At 39.8% G+C, this 12464-nt stretch overlaps 2 protein-coding genes across 2 annotated transcripts; both read left to right on the top strand.

Annotated features, from left to right (window-relative positions):
• The first annotated feature begins 270 nt into the window (after positions 1-270).
• On the top strand, positions 271-1212 carry LOC149452635 (olfactory receptor 13A1-like). The gene has a single exon (XM_089689307.1). The coding sequence runs from the start codon at positions 271-273 to the stop codon at positions 1210-1212; it is 942 nt and encodes a 313-aa protein (XP_089545433.1).
• Positions 1213-5047: 3835 nt separating this feature from the next.
• Positions 5048-11900, top strand: LOC149452634 (olfactory receptor 1J4-like). The gene is made up of 3 exons (XM_089689306.1): positions 5048-5123; positions 7331-7487; positions 10952-11900. Exons 1-3 carry the CDS (start codon positions 5048-5050, stop codon positions 11898-11900), a joined length of 1182 nt encoding a protein of 393 aa, XP_089545432.1.
• The last annotated feature ends 564 nt before the right edge of the window (positions 11901-12464 follow it).

Below are 12464 nucleotides of genomic sequence, written 5' to 3'. Positions count from 1 at the left end.
GCAGTCCTCGGATGGCATTACATGAAAAGACAGTGGCACATGGCCGAGCCAGAGCAGAATTTAGACTGGATTCTGAAGCACACCACTGGATTTCTGAGCAGGTGAGTATCTAAAATATTCACTGGGTATGCCAGGATTTAAAAAAATGGGAGTTGGAATCTGGAGAACTGCTTTAATTTCTTCCTGTAGTTCAGTTGTATGTATTTCCCAGGCATTACTATTTACTTATCACATAGTCAACATAGTTACTTTTCTTTCCCACATGTTAAGATGAAATACAACCAGACCGTTATCACGGATGTCACTCTTTTGGGATTCCAAACCTCCAAAGTTGTCAGCATATTTCTCTTCACTCTAATTTTGGTCATTTATATCTCAACACTTTGTGGAAACGTGTTGATCATCACCCTGGTGTCCTACAGCAACGTCCTCCACACTCCCATGTACTTCTTCCTCACCCAGCTCTCGTTATCTGATATAATTCTAACCACTGATATCTGCCCAAACTTACTTCATATTGTAGTTCAAGAAGATGGAACAATGTCCTTCAGAGGCTGCGTGTTGCAGCATTATATTTTTGCCATGACGGAATGTTCGGAGTGTCTTCTTCTGACGGTGATGGCTTACGACCGATATTTGGCCATCTGTAAACCGTTGCATTATACTTCTATAATGGATAAGCTTTTCTGCATAAAGCTAGCTTCTGTGTCTTGGTTGTTGGGCATTATTATTATGATGATCAGCACAGTTACAATCGCTTGTCTGGACTTCTGTGGACCAAATATTATTGACCATTTCTTCTGTGATGCTTTGCCGTTGTTGAACCTTTCTTGTTCAGATACATTTGTGGTTCATTTAGAAATGATTCTGATTAGCATATCTGTGCTCTTCATACCTTTCTTATTTATTATTATATCATATAGTAATGTTATTTTTACTATACTGAAAATCACATCGGCTACTGGAAAACAGAAGACTTTCTCCACCTGTAGCTCTCACCTCACCGTAGTCTCCATATTTTATGTAACCTTGATATTTAGTTATGGCCTTCCGACTAAAGGACAGTTAGTGAGCATAAGCAAATTAGAATCGTTGTTCTACACGGTGGGGACGCCATTGGTAAATCCAATTATATACAGCCTGAGGAACAAAGACATGAAGATAACCTTTTATAAGTTAGTAGAAAACTTTGTAAATTTGGATGATAGGTAATTTCCATAAACTGCACTGTTGATGGCCAAAAAGCCTGAAACAGATAAATGACTCTATAAAATTAAGCTATATGTGCTATATGTACTCTACACCAATTGTATTGGACGTGCATTTGGCTTTTGGGGCATAAAGGGATAATTTATAGAGCTCCACCCACTGTATCCTTTTATTTTTGGGAATTGTGATGTAATGAGACATGGGAATACCTTCTGTTTTAAGAAGGCTTTACTGTGCTATCCTATGATACATAGATTAAATGGTAAACATCTGTTTGTTCGGTAATTTCCTCATATATTCTCCAGGGTGTCACCCATCCTCTGGAACTCCCTGCCCCAACCCATCAGATTATCACCTACCCTCCTCTCCTTTAGGCGCACCCTGAAAACCCATCTCTTCAGGGAAGCCTACCCCACCCCCTGCTAACTTGCCGACCTCCTCCACTCTTCCTACCACTCCATCCCCCACAGCTATCTCCTCCTGTGCCACCATCCCCTCCCTCCTAGATTGTAAGCTCCAAGGAGCAGGGCCCTCGATCCCCTCATGTTTTGCATTGTATTGGTATTGTTCTGTCACATGTTCTGTCCCCCTTTGTAATGTACAGCGCTGAGCGAACTATTGGCGCTTTATAAATACTGTCTAGTAATAATAATAATAATATATCCCTTGCAATCCTGTTTATTGGATTTAGATTTGCATTTTTATATATAAAGACTCAGCGAGCGCTTAATAAAAGGAGCAGCTAAGGCACTAAAAGGAAAACCATATGCCTTCCAAGAAATAAATAAGATAATTGTGCAGCGCTAAAAGTACCAAAAATAAATCAAAAAAGGGTGTCCAATTATTAATCCAAATATGTGCATAAAAACAATTGTCCTGATGATAATATATGGAAAAAGTGAAAGTTCAAATGGATGTGATTACAGTTCAAATAAATATCAAAGTTTTCACTGATTATAACCAAGGTGACTCTGTTATTCCCAGCTGTGCATGATGTAGCATTCCGGTGAAGTGTGGTGTATAGATATAACGCACACTCACCAGATGCGCATTAATAAAGCGCGGTGTATACAGTAAATGATGGTCTGCCAGGAATCCCTTCTAGGTGGTACCGGATGCAGCCTGAGTTTGATGGCCTTTATCTGGATTATGGGATGGTAGTCAGTCGGAGGTCCCCTTTAAGGGTAGGCTGTGACACAGCGGATAAACCTCTTCCAGGGATGATCACCAAGGAGTTGCTGGGGGATATGGTGCTCAGTGCAGAGCAAAAAGGGAATATGTCCATAGTGTAGTAATTAGGTATGCTTTAATGGTATTCAAGGTTAAAAGGCCATATATTCACATACATAGGCAAGAGTAGGTAATACATGCAGCATAAATCTGCTGAGTAAACTGACCAGCTGGAGTTCCAATATGGCCGCCGGACCACCGTGATCTGGCGACGTGATGTCACGGCATGCAGGCTCCTCCTTCATTTTTGTTTGGTTTGCTATCCTTTGCATAATCTGTATTTACCCGTAGAGGTAAACCCAAAATGAATGCCATCTAATTTGGTAAACAATTGTCTATTTTTCTAATAAAATATTTGTTTTAACTTTTTTCATTCCTTATTGAGACTCATTGCTGCCAGTTTCTGAAGCCTCTTTATAGCTACTACCTGAACTCCAAGTACAGCTGCTTCTTAAACTCCATTTACAGGTGTGTAGAATTTCTCAGGGTGGGTTTCCTGGCATTCACAATAATGGACCAAGCCCATGTTAGGTGTGTTGGAACAGCCACTTGTGGTCTCCATCATAAACCTGGGTGAAAGAGTGACAATTCAGGAGAACAATTAGGAGACAAGAACTGAGCATGGTCACCTAATTTAAGGAAGTACCTGAAGAAAGGCCTTCATGGCAAGATGACCATGCAATGTTTCAATGAATGCTGCAAATTTTGAAAATATTAAAAACGATTTTTAATTACATAGAGGTAAAGCTCATGTGAGGGTTTAGTAATTGGGTTTATATCTACTATATTTGTTTTATATTGTATAACATTAACTTGCATTAAAGTCATGTTTATTCTTGCAGGAACCTATTTAAAACATTCATATCCTCTCCCACCCATCCCTTGATCAAATTATGCAAGAAAAAGTTTAGTTTGTGAGAATTAGTTTGAGTCCGAATTCTTGTTCCCCCACTCCTGGCCTGCCAGAATGGTATATGGTACAGTGAAGGAAATAAGTATTTGATCCCCTGCTGATTTTGAATGTTTGCCCCCTCAAAGAAATGATCGGTCTAAAAATCGAATGGTAGGTTTATTGTAACACTGAGAGACAGAATAGCAACAACAAATTCAGCAGAAATGCATGTCTAACAAATGATGACTGATTTGCATGTTCATGAGGGAAATAAGTATTTGATCCCCTTCACAAAACAGGACTTAGTATTTGGTGGCAAATCCATTGTTAGCCATCACAGAGGTCAGACGTTTCCTGTAGTTGGCCACCAGGTTTGCACACATCTCAGGAGGGATTTTGGCCCACTCCTCTTGGTAGATCCTCTCCAAGTCATTAATATTTTTTGATTCCACTATTTTTCAAATTTACCACCTTAATTTACATACATAAATAATTTGCATAATCTTATATACAAAATAAAATGTCCACGTGAAGAAAAATAAAAATAAATCCCCTTGAGAATGTAACTCATATCCACAACAGCAGGACATATCTTGACTATAAAGTTTTCACAATGTTGGAAGTTTCGATATTCAGCATGTGTATGGTCATCTGCACAGAAGGGAATTGTTCCTCTAATTCTGACTGAGCAGCAGGACATGTCTGGTAGTTCTGGAAGTATGACATCTTAGCAGCCCCTTGACACTTCCCCATACAATCCTTGTGTGCTCTCCATCTCAGATGTGCAGATGTCCATATTCATACTAAATATTCAAACTTCCAACATTGTGAAACCTTCATAGTCAAGTCAGCGGGAGTGTGAGTGTGGACTGAAGTAGCCTTTCAGTGGATTTTTCTCCTTCCTAACAGGATGATCTTTGAGCCTGAAAGTGGGAAGTTTTGTATCTAGGATGCATTCTACACAAGCGTTTCTTGACCTCTCTAGATAAAGAGGGTCAAATAAGAGTACATTTATCTCGGATGGTGGTGGTGGTGAACATGGGAATCTTCATGAAGCAATGTTGTGGATTTGAGTTACACTCTCAAGGGGACTTCTTTTTCTTCACATGGACATTTTATTTTGCATATAAGATTATGCAAATTATTTCTGTATGTACACGGTGGTGTTAAATTTGAAAAATAGTGGAATTACAAAATATTTTTTTCTCTCACAGAGGTTTATTGTATATATAATGTATGTGTATATGTGGTTTGCACTTTAAGTAATTTTTGCTATTTTGTTGTGTAGCACAACAGACATACAGTATACCAATACTGATTTTACTATGGTGAATATATCGTAGTACTGTTGCCACTTCTGAACATATTTTAATATTTTTTTCTTGTACCTACAAGTGTGATTAAGGTTGTGTTCTTTTAGTAGCAGAATGGTATTTTCTTTGTTTGGGGTTCTTCTATAAAAATCATGCCAGGTCCTTCATTAAAAGAGAAGTGCATGATTTTAGAAAAACAAAACATACTTACCTAGGTGGATACATCATTGGTCTGATGCTGCATCTGTTCCACCACCATCTCTAAGAACAAGAACTGAGAGATTAACGTCTATTGATGGTTCTGTTATTGGTCTTTACTGAGCAGAGAGTGGTGACTGTAAGTCACTAGCCCTCTGGTCTGCCCTTCCTGGACTGTAGAGGGGGCAGGAGTGATTTTCTCAGGATGTCAGCTACCTGTCAGGCATCTGAGTGGATCCTGACATTAAAGTCGGGATCCCTCTATAGTCTGGATTATCTGAGTAATATCTGATACCTGTTATCCTGCATCTGATACCAGTTTCCAACCCAGCTTGACCATCACTTGACAATTTCTTGAACTCTGCCTGCACTAACTTTGGCATGCCTCCTGACTTCTGCTCCTGCATGCTCCCATTGCTGCTGTTCTGCTCATCTGAGACCGACTCTGGCCTGCATCATTACCATGCTCTTGTCTCTGCATTTGTACCCAATATGATTACCAGTCTCTGAGTCTGACCCGGCTTTTCTGACTTCACTGTTACTCTACCCACTGCCTAGTAATCCAAGCATCTGCCTACTACCAGCCAGTGCCTGCTCACCTCCTGACTACTACCAGCCAGTGCCTGCTCACCTCCTGACTACTACCAGCCTGTGCCTGCTCACCTCCTGACTACTACCAGCCAGTGCCTGCTCACCTCCTGACTACTACCAGCCAGTGCCTGCTCACCTCCTGACTACTACTAGCCTGTGCCTGCTCACCTCCTGACTACTACCAGCCAGTGCCTGCTCACCTCCTGACTACTACCAGCCAGTGCCTGCTCACCTCCTGACTACTACCAGCCTGTGCCTGCTCACCTCCTGACTACTACCAGCCTGTGCCTGCCCACCTCCTGACTACTACCAGCCTGTGCCTGCTCACCTCCTGACTACTACCAGCCTGTGCCTGCTCACCTCCTGACTACTACCAGCCAGTGCCTCACCTGTCTGCTGCCAGCCAGTATCTACCCGTCTCAGCCTACTACTCATCTGCAATTACCCAGCTAGTCCATTCTGTTGTAGTCAACTACCATTTCCCTCTACTTTTGCTTGAACCCCCTATCAAGCTTTGCACTCTTGTGCCACCTGTCCACTCTATCAGGTGCCCTAAGCCAGAAGTGTGAGAAAGGCGTTCCTCATCACATCAGCAATATTTTCATCTGCAAATATGCTCAGTTTGTAGTGACGTGATCCAGTCTGCAGGCCAGTTATTTCCGGGGATTCACAGATAGCGTGTGCAAAATGTTCTATGATTAGGGCAAGAGAAGGAATAATTTTTAATCAGGATCAAAAAGGTTATTTTTTTCTTTAGTTGGGAGCAGGGGCGGACTGACCATTTGGAAACTCGGGCACTGGGTCAGTAGGGGGCCCCATGAGATGCCCCTGGTACCTTTTTTCATACGCTTTTTTGAGTTTGGGCAAGGACACAGGGGCCTGATGATCCCCTATTGTCCAGGGGCCCCATGAGTTGTCAGTCCGCCCCTGGTTGGGAGTAAACAAAGGTCAGTGGAAATATTGATTGGGTTGGGTTCATTACACATTAATTAAGTCAATATTTGAGAAGAACTTTCAATTCTAAAATTCTAAAAGGTGGTAAACATGCGAAAAGGTTGATTCCATGAGCTGGAAGGAGAGCAGCTGAAAAGTGAGTGGTTTAGTCAATCTGGCATTAAGATGTTTGGCATGGGGGTGAATTAGGGACATTTTTTTCTTCTGCCCCAGCATCTGTGGAAAAGGCATGCATATGGGGTGCCCATAGTCAAGTTTTATTTTGACCCTCCTCATTGTGCCCCAGTGACTCCCTTGAGCAACTTACACATATCCTAAGATTCTGAAACCTGTACCTCTGAGTCACCAATGTGGTCTAAGGCAAAGCTCTTTAATTATTTCACCCACAGAGCCAACAATTTCCCATCCCACTTGATCCAAGAATCAGAACACCTACTGGGCACCTGACCACAACCTTCTTTACATACAATGCGCAGGAAACCAAGACAGGCTAGGGAAAGGTAAACCCTTCCCTTAAATCTCCACCAAAGACCACCACCCCTCCATTGGCACTGAGATCCACCTCTGATGTCACCACACGCTGTATCCAATGCAGGCTTGCCCTGACGATGTGATGGCGTAATAACACATGACAATGCCATCTAAATCCCTGGACAATATGCACAATGACATCATGGGGGAAGCGCTATGGCTCCATTGGATTATGTGCCAAAATTAAATGAAGATACCTGAGCAAATAAGGTGTATTGCAATCTTTTTGGAATTATTAAAGCCCCATATACAGTACATTACTGATATTATTTAGCATGCATGTTCTTAAGAAACATATATTTGATGCTAGGCTTTTTTTAGATACACCACCCCAGGGACACACATGCAGTGATTAATGTTTCATTAACGGAAAATGTGTTCAGTCTCTTGACCTTCGTGATTTGTCTCCTAGGGACTCCCAATGTGTATAAATGTTTGCTAACAAAGACATGCATAATTAGTGTCCTGGATCATGTTCAGGAGCCTGTAGTCGTTCATTGCAGGTCAACTTTTAGGACACCAGAAAACAGGACAGAGAAGAACAAGCAGCAAAGAATAAGAAAACAAATGTAAGCTATATAACATTTTCCTTTGAATTAATATCAGTCCTGGGACCCTAAAGAAATTTCAGAAATAAACAATTAATAACATGTTTTCTCTTCAGAGCTGCTGGGTAAACAAAGTCCCCATCTGACCATAGAATTACCATCTATTGATTATAAATACTAGTAAATGTTCAATAAAATACAGCCATGCAATGAATGTTTCTTATTTTAACAGCTACTTACTTTTTACCTTTTTAATAGATTTATTTATTATTCCTATATGACAAGCTTTAGGAGGTATTTTGATGTGTGGCTCCCACATTCCTGAAATCTGTCTTATTTTGCGAGGGGAGTTGTTGAATATTGTCCTCAAAATTATGTTTGCCTAATAGAGTTTTATTTCTTAAAATAAAAAAATAAAAAAAAAACAAATCAGAAAAATGTGTGATGCAATCTGTTTTCTTAAAAAAGCAATAAAAAAATGTATTTATATATTTTTTTCCCTATAAAAACACACACTTTTTGATAGAAAATATACTGCAGACTTGTTCACTCCACTCGCTGAAATCTGTGAAGGTCACATTCCTTTTTGTCAGGGTATACACCTATTCACAGAGTAATCTTCACATCAGGAGTGGACTGACAACTCATGGGGCCCTTGGCCAATAGGGGATCATGGGGCCCCTGTGACCTTGCCCACACTCAAAAAAGCCTATAAAAAAGGTACCAGGGGCATTTCATGGGGCCCCCTACTGACCCCAGGCCCTCGGGCAACGCCCGAGTGCTCGAATGGTCAGTTCGCCCCTGCTTCACATATTATACCTACTTTAGGTACAAAGAAAATTAAAAATCAACTAATTCATAGAAACATAGAAGAGTGATAAAAAAGACCAAATCTCTTATTGTGTCTGCCTCTATTTATTTATTTGTTTGTTTATTTATCCTCTTCACCCCCCTTCATGACCAGGCCATTTTTTTTAATATTTAGCACTGTGCTGCCTTAACTGGTAATTGTGTGGTCATGCAACACTGTACCCAAATTAAATTTATATCATTTTTTACACACAAATATATCTTTCTTTTAGGGATATTTGATCACAGCTGGGTTTTTTTTGTGTGATTGAAACAGACTAAAAAAAATGGAAAAAAAACAATATGTTCTACTTTCTGCTATAAAACATATCCAATAAAGACATTTAAAAAAAACCATATATCTTCATAAATTTATGCCAAAATGAATTTTGCTACGTCTTGGAAAAAATTTTTTTCCAATAAGTCTGTATTGATTGATTTGCATGAAAGTTATAGCATCAGCAAACTTTGGTACTGTATATACCAAGAATTTTTTTTTATACTAGTAATGGCGGTGATCAGCGACTTATAATGGGACTGCAATAGTGCGGAGGGCAATCTGACACTAACTGATGTTGGGGATGGAGCTGATTAACTGCCACTGACACTAATACAGTGATCGGTGATAATACTATACACTGTCACTGTACTAATGACAATGGCTGGGAAGGGGTTAACATCTAGGGTGATCAAGGGGTTAAATGTTTGCCTAATGGTATGTAATATGTGTATTATGTGCAGCTTTTACTCACGGATCTGTTTGTTTCTTTTTCCTGCTTTACAGGAATAAGAAATAGAGAGATTGTTCCATCTGTACAGAGCCCTGTGTTGATTGTCAACACAGAGCTCTAGGGTGTGATTGGACACAGCCAATAAGCAGATCTCGGCCAAGAATCATTGACCGGGACCTGCTGACAGACACCCGCAGTGTACAATCACAACGGGTGTCAGAGGGGGTAAGATCAAGCATGCCCTAAGCCAGGCAGCAATGTACCAGTGTTGTCCCTTTGACTGCAAGGGATGCCCATCTGCAATACATTGCAGGCAGGTGGTCCAAAAGTGGTTATTTAACCCCTTGGCATCGGTGCCTCCCGGCTCTTTAAGGGTTCCAGAAGCCGGGAGGCAGGGCGGGGTTTTAGGGTCATGTGTCCACCGTGATTCGCTGTCACGTCGGTCACATGATCGGGAAAGGTCCCGTTCGAAAGAGAAGATCGGGACATTTCCGTGAGTACCGGACATGTGTGCTGGGAGCATGCAGGGCGTGCGCTCTCAGCACATATGTGTTTTTTAATAGAACGCAAATGTGCGGTCGCTCGGCGTCTAGGTCCAGTTGCCGAGAGGCAACAAATTTGCATTTGGCCGGCGCCAAGAGGTTAATATTTAGTGCCTTAAAATATGCCTACAAAATATGATATAATCATATTATAAACAATACAGCGATTGTGTGTAGAACCTCTGCCAGTGCTTAAGATATCCAATCACCTTTATTGCAGAAGTGTTTTTTGTAATCTTTAACCTCCCTAGCGGTCTGATTATGTCCGTATTTCTTTGCTCAAAGTGGTACTTTTTTTTGCATGGAAATATGTATTTTTTTATTGTAGGCCTGGAATTGTTAGTCTAGTAAACATCCCGGGGAGGATAAAATTTGAAACACAAAATCATAAATTATAATATAATAAATAATCATAAAAAATAATAATATAATAAATGTAATTCAATAATGTAATCAAACCAAAAACACTGAAATGTGAAATATAGCGCCAAGTTCTCACATCGCTGAGCTCAGCTGCAGAATCATTTTCAGTGTCTGAGGAAATTAGAAAATTACAAAAAGTGACATTCACTAAATCCACTAAAATCACATAGTATAACATTCCTGTATCAAACCATTTCACATACATTTTGTCCCGAGTGCTTTGTCCGGCGTCCTGCCTGCATTTTTACTGTTCTTTCTGCCTGGAAACTGAGAAACGTCCATGGCGTCCAAAAAGCGTCCCTTTAGGTCAGACGCGGTTTTAGACCGGCTAGAGAACAGCGATAGTAAATCAGAACCACTTACAGAATTGAGTGATAATGATTCGTGGGGGAAATTCATCATCAGACACTGAAAACGATTCTGCGACTTTGCTCAGCGATGTGCGAACTTGGCGCTCTATTTCACATTTCAGTGTTTTTGGTTTGATTACATTATTGAATTAAATTTATTATTATTATTTTTTATGATTATTTATTAAATTATAATTTATGATTTCATGTTTAAAATTTTATCCTACCCGGGATGTTTACTAGACTCTTGTTCGGACAGATTTCAGTGAGTTATTCCTAAAAATTACAGCCTACAATAAAAAAAATACATATTTCCTTGCAAAATAATGATACCGCTTTGAGCACAGAAATATGAACATAATCAGACCGCTAGTGAGGTTAATCACATTTATATATATTTTCTTTATTTAAAGATTCTGATTTATATGGGTAATATATAATTAATAATCAAAGGAGCGTGACACTATTTCTATCTTGTTATTTTTCCCACCTAGACTGTTATTTTGTATTGTACTCTATCTTTAAAGTAAATAAATACATCCTAAAGAAGTACGCAGAATTATGCTTTAATCTTTCTTTTATCTATGAAGGCAACAAAACAGAAGCAATCATACTGCTATCAGCGATGTCATCCTCTTGGGATTTGAAATTCTCAATAACATCAGATTCTTCCTCTTTTTTCTCTTACTTGTGATCTACTGTGTGACAGTATGTGGAAACCTACTAATCATTTTATTGGTGTCCTACAGCAAGACCCTCCAATCTCCTATGTACATCTTCCTCACCCAACTTTCCATGTCTGACATCATGCTGACCACGGACATCGTACCCAATTTACTTCATGTTGTACTTAATGAAAACGGAACAATTTCATTCGGAAGTTGCATTTTTCAGTTAAATTTTTTTATATTTTCTGAATCTGCAGAGTGTTTCATCTTGACAATAATGTCTTACGATCGGTATTTGGCCATCTGTAAACCCCTCTATTATAAGTCTATAATGAACCACACATTATGCAAAAAACTTGCAGGCATGTCTTGGCTTTTGAGCCTTTTTGTGATGTTGATGAGCACCATCGCAACTACAAGTCTGGACTTCTGTGGCCCAAATCTTATTGACCATTTCTTCTGTGATGCTGCACCACTATTAAAACTTTCCTGCTCAGATACCTCCGAGGTTGAAAACACAAGGGTGTTTCTTGGCATCCCTGTTCTTTTTTTACCTTTTATCTTTATCATGTGTTCATATATGTATGTCATTATCACCATCATGAAAATTCCATCTACTGACGGGAAGAAGAAAGCCTTCTCTACCTGCAGTTCCCACCTGACCATCGTCTGTATATTTTATACAAGTCTGATCAGCATGTACGGTCTTCCAACTAGTGGATCATCTTCAGATATAAGCAAAGTAATATCCATTCTGTACACTGTGGGGACACCATTGATAAATCCAATCATTTATAGTCTGAGGAATAAAGATATAAAAGTGGCCTCTGACAAGATAATTAGTCATTTTGTGAAGTTTTATTATTTATAAATTAAAAAGAAAAGAAACAGTAGATACTTAGTTACATAGTTAGTCTGGCTGAAAAAAGTCCAGTTTAACCATGAAAAAATGAAAAAAGTTATAATCCTACACCCACAGTTGATCCAGAGGAAGGCAAAAAAACCCAGCAAAGCATGATCCTATGTGCTTCTGCAGGGGAAAAAAATTCCTTCCTGATCCCCCGAGAGGCAATCGGATACTCCCTGGATCAACTTTACCTATAAATGTTATATCCAGTTATATTCTGTGTATCCAATAAAGAATCCAGGACTTTCCTACAGCAATCCACTGAGCTGGCCACAACCAACTCTTGAGGGAGTCTATTCCACATTCTCACAGCTCTTACTGTGAAGAAACCTTATCATGTTTCGAGATTAAATTTATTTTTCTCCAGACGTAAAGAGCGCCCCCTTGTCCTCTGTGATTACCTCAGGGGGAATAACTCTACACTGAGTTCACTATATGAACCACTGATGTATTTATACATGGAGATCATATCCCCCCTTATGTATTATACATGGAGATCATATCCCCCCTTATGTATTATACATGGAG

This window comes from Staurois parvus, unplaced genomic scaffold, assembly GCF_062004578.1.
Source record: "Staurois parvus isolate SC_StPar_1 unplaced genomic scaffold, SC_StPar_1.0 ptg000470l, whole genome shotgun sequence".
Classification (NCBI taxonomy): domain Eukaryota; kingdom Metazoa; phylum Chordata; class Amphibia; order Anura; family Ranidae; genus Staurois; species Staurois parvus.
This window is presented reverse-complemented; position numbering and strand designations above follow the sequence as displayed.